The 3,466-nt window shown below is 36.4% G+C and overlaps 1 protein-coding gene across 1 annotated transcript in view; it reads left to right on the top strand.

Moving 5' to 3' along the window:
• The window catches only part of LOC105449703 (UDP-glucuronosyltransferase 2B19-like), a 14,740-nt gene that overhangs the window by 3,681 nt on the left and 7,593 nt on the right, over positions 1 to 3,466 (top strand). Inside the window, exons 3-4 of the mRNA XM_011689076.1 lie at positions 423 to 642; positions 1,369 to 1,588. Of these exons, the coding sequence (XP_011687378.1) occupies positions 423 to 642; positions 1,369 to 1,588 (440 nt within the window). The remainder of the gene's footprint in view (positions 1 to 422; positions 643 to 1,368; positions 1,589 to 3,466) is intronic.

Below are 3,466 nucleotides of genomic sequence, written 5' to 3'. Positions count from 1 at the left end.
ATTATTTCTTTTGTTACTTTTTTTGTTAATAACTATTTAACGAATAATCCACTAAATCCCATAAACATGACACACGATTAAATGAGCATATATAACTTATTATGTTAATAACTTTTTAATAAATAATGAGCGACGGGAAACGTCAGTGGCCTTAAACTTCTTAAGGGTCAAGGTCAAGATCAAAATCAGTCGGAAGTCATTTGGGGCTGACTGTGTAAAGGTAAACATTTACCGTCATTTCTTCGCAAAATCCTTTTACTGTTATGTTCTTAGATATCAGTAAAACGTTTATTGACAATTTCATGAAGATTCAGAATTTCAGTGCAAAAGTTTATGTTAATTTTTGTCTACTTTTGAATACACTTTCGTTTCATATGTATACTTTTTAAATACATATAAATTAGGTAATTGTTTTGTTTTAGAACTTGAAAAAATTTATAACAAATTCATCGAATGGATTTATTTATATGAGTCTTGGCACAAATGTCATGATGTCATCATTCTCGGAGCATGTGCAAGATGTATTTCGAGATGTATTTGCAAGCTTGCCATACAAAGTTCTATGGAAACATGACAACGAATTATCAAATAAACCTGATAACGTTTACATCGCTAAATGGTTTCCTCAACAAAGTGTTCTTGGTAAATCTATAAGATCTTTTTATTCAATTAAGAGGATTCTAGAGTGAAAATTAAACTTACATGAGGCCGATGATACAGACTTAATTTCAATCTAAAAAATATATATTGATATTTTGATAGATAATAATAACATTTTGATTCAATTTCTTACATTATCGTTCTGTCTCATTCAAACGCGTACGTCTGACTTTATCTAACATATTAAAGCGCCATCTTTTACAAGAGTGTACACCTATTGCTATACACATTTACAATTCTGTCATCTACCGCGAGTACACATGCATAAAATCAGATCAAATAAAATTTTTTTATTAGACTTTTAATCTCAGCTTTCATGATTCAATTCTTTTTCTTAATTTAGTCCAAATACTACCAACTTTACCATTCATACAATTAAGTTATATAATTTATATATTAAGCAAACGTTTTTATGAGTTGACAGCTCTACGTTAAAAAAATGTAACAAGTATAAATATTACATATAACTTTTTAATTATTTTTTTCGTTCTTAATTTAAGTTGCGTCTAATACCATGGTATAGTTTATTCGTGTATGAAAAAAGGTTTATGTGTGAATTAGCCAATTCGGAGATATTCCGAAACTGTAATGTTGATAATAGTAATGATGATAATTCTCCGTCAGTCCAACATTTCTTTAACCAAAATAATTAAGATATATGCTTACATAGCTTTTGTTAATCATTTCGTTCTATTTTTCGTTTCGCAGCTCACCCAAATATTAGATTATTCATATATCAAGGTGGACTTCAAAGTACGGAAGAAGCTGTTTATTATACAGTGCCACTTTTAGGATTACCGATATTAGCCGATCAATATGTTCAGGTTAATAAAATGGTATCTTTAGGAGTTGCAAAACGTTTAAATATTCTGAAAATATCGAAAGAAAATCTAATCGCATCTATAACAGATATTTTAAGCGATAAAAGGTAATTATTTTCTTTCATAAGCATTTTCTTATTACGTCATTAATTATTTTAAGAGAATTATTATGCAACGTTACGTTATGCATACAAAATACTTATGCATATAATTTATAGATCAAATGAATTTACCAAGTAAAGTTTGATCATAATTATGCCATCGGGTCTCGTCCGGATGCAGAAATAATTGTAGTAGTGCGCCTGAGCAAACAAAATTCAAAAAATTCCGCTTAAAACGAAAAATCTTTTTTTTTGTTTTTGTTTTAGCAGTGCGCCTAGCGACTTTGGCGCACGCACACGTAGGCATCTTTATTGTGTTTCTGTTAGCGTTAGCCAACGGATTCTTCGAATGTCCCTCCAAGAGAATCTTCAGATTTCTTTTGATTTCTTGGATTTGAAATGCCAGGTTCACATCGCCGAAGTCGCTCAAGATCCAAGGATCGTCGACGTCACAAGAAACGCTCCCATGTACACAGAAGAGATCGCAATAGGTTGCTGTTCTTGTTCTCGTTCTCGAGAGATTAGCCAATCCTCTTCCGAAGATCACCACGAGGTTCGTCGAGAGCTTCCTCCATGCTTCAAGATTCAAGTCTTCCAGAGCAAATCTTGGCGGCGATTTAGTCTCAGGGCCAAAAGATAACCTTACTCGAAGGCGAGGTTAAGGAACGCTCAGCGGGCTTTCCCGTATCTCAGCCACAAGAGGAGTCGACGGCTCTCGAGAGTCGGGGCTCTGAATCAGGTAAGCCTCTTAGTCGACCCTTTTTTTCAGTTCCGCGGTAATAGCGGTCTGCGTGTCGCGCTCCGTGAGAGCTAACCGAACGCAGAAAATTGGCAAAGAGGGGGCTTAACCGACGGCTCCTCTGCGGCACTAAATCTTGTGGCTATCCCTTCCCCCCTCTTTTCAACCATAATGTCAGATCCTGTAGATCGTAAGATTAGCTTCGCGCCTCCTGACGCTGAACATAATGAGGACCCTTCAGTTGTCCGCCAGCTGTTCCACACGCAGGAGGATTTCCTAGAGTTCGCGTGGGTCAGTGGACCAGACTGTCCTTGATTTTGCCATAACCACTGCCTGTATGGGCCTGCAAGAGGATTTGCGCATCCAATTAATGACAAAGTTTAAAGTCAAGGACGAGCTCTCAGTGTTAAAACTTCTTCTTTTTACGGTTTTAAGACGCTGACGCAATTGCAAAATCGTTTTACAAGAGGCTCTTCTCCAATTGCATTAGCGGAAATCAGAGAAACCGCTGATCTGGCCGAGTTTAGCAAGGAGTATGAGCCGACCGAATGTGACAGGTTCGTTAGAAATTGGAGCTCCTTGGTTTCCGGGGCAAAAAGTGTGCATTGAGGTCGGTGGCAAAATTTCCACCAAGAACGCAAAGGACCTGAGTATTGGAGAATTGTCGATGGTGCAAAGGATGCTAGAATGATGTCAATGGCGGATTGTGGGACACCTTTGGCCTCAAAAGCTTGCCCGATAATCTCCCTACCCCCAGGGAAAGAGACTGGGCAGCTGGATGATGTCCTAAAAGGAGAAGATAAAAGATCATCCCCTAGATTCAAAATAATCGATTTAGAGGTTAAGAGTTTTAAAGAGCGGAAACCAGAATTGCAAGGGCCATCATGGAACGATCACAATCCCTACCGCTTTGTCATTAATAATCTTTCGTATAACCCTAGGGATAAGAATAAAGGGGGGAAAGGCGTAAAAGTAAAATTTTCCCCAGTAAAGAGTAAATCTTAAATATATAATACGACTTCGAAAAAAAATCTGTTGTTAAATCATAAAAAGAATCTAAGTGGCATTATCTTCAATATATAACAATCACGGAAAATTATTTTGTAATTAATATATCCCGAAAAAAACTATTGTATTAAATTAAA

Source organism: Wasmannia auropunctata, unplaced genomic scaffold, assembly GCF_000956235.1.
Source record: "Wasmannia auropunctata unplaced genomic scaffold, wasmannia.A_1.0 LD336074.1, whole genome shotgun sequence".
NCBI lineage: Eukaryota > Metazoa > Arthropoda > Insecta > Hymenoptera > Formicidae > Wasmannia > Wasmannia auropunctata.
Note: the sequence above shows the minus strand (reverse complement) of the source record. Positions and strands in the feature narration are given on the sequence as shown.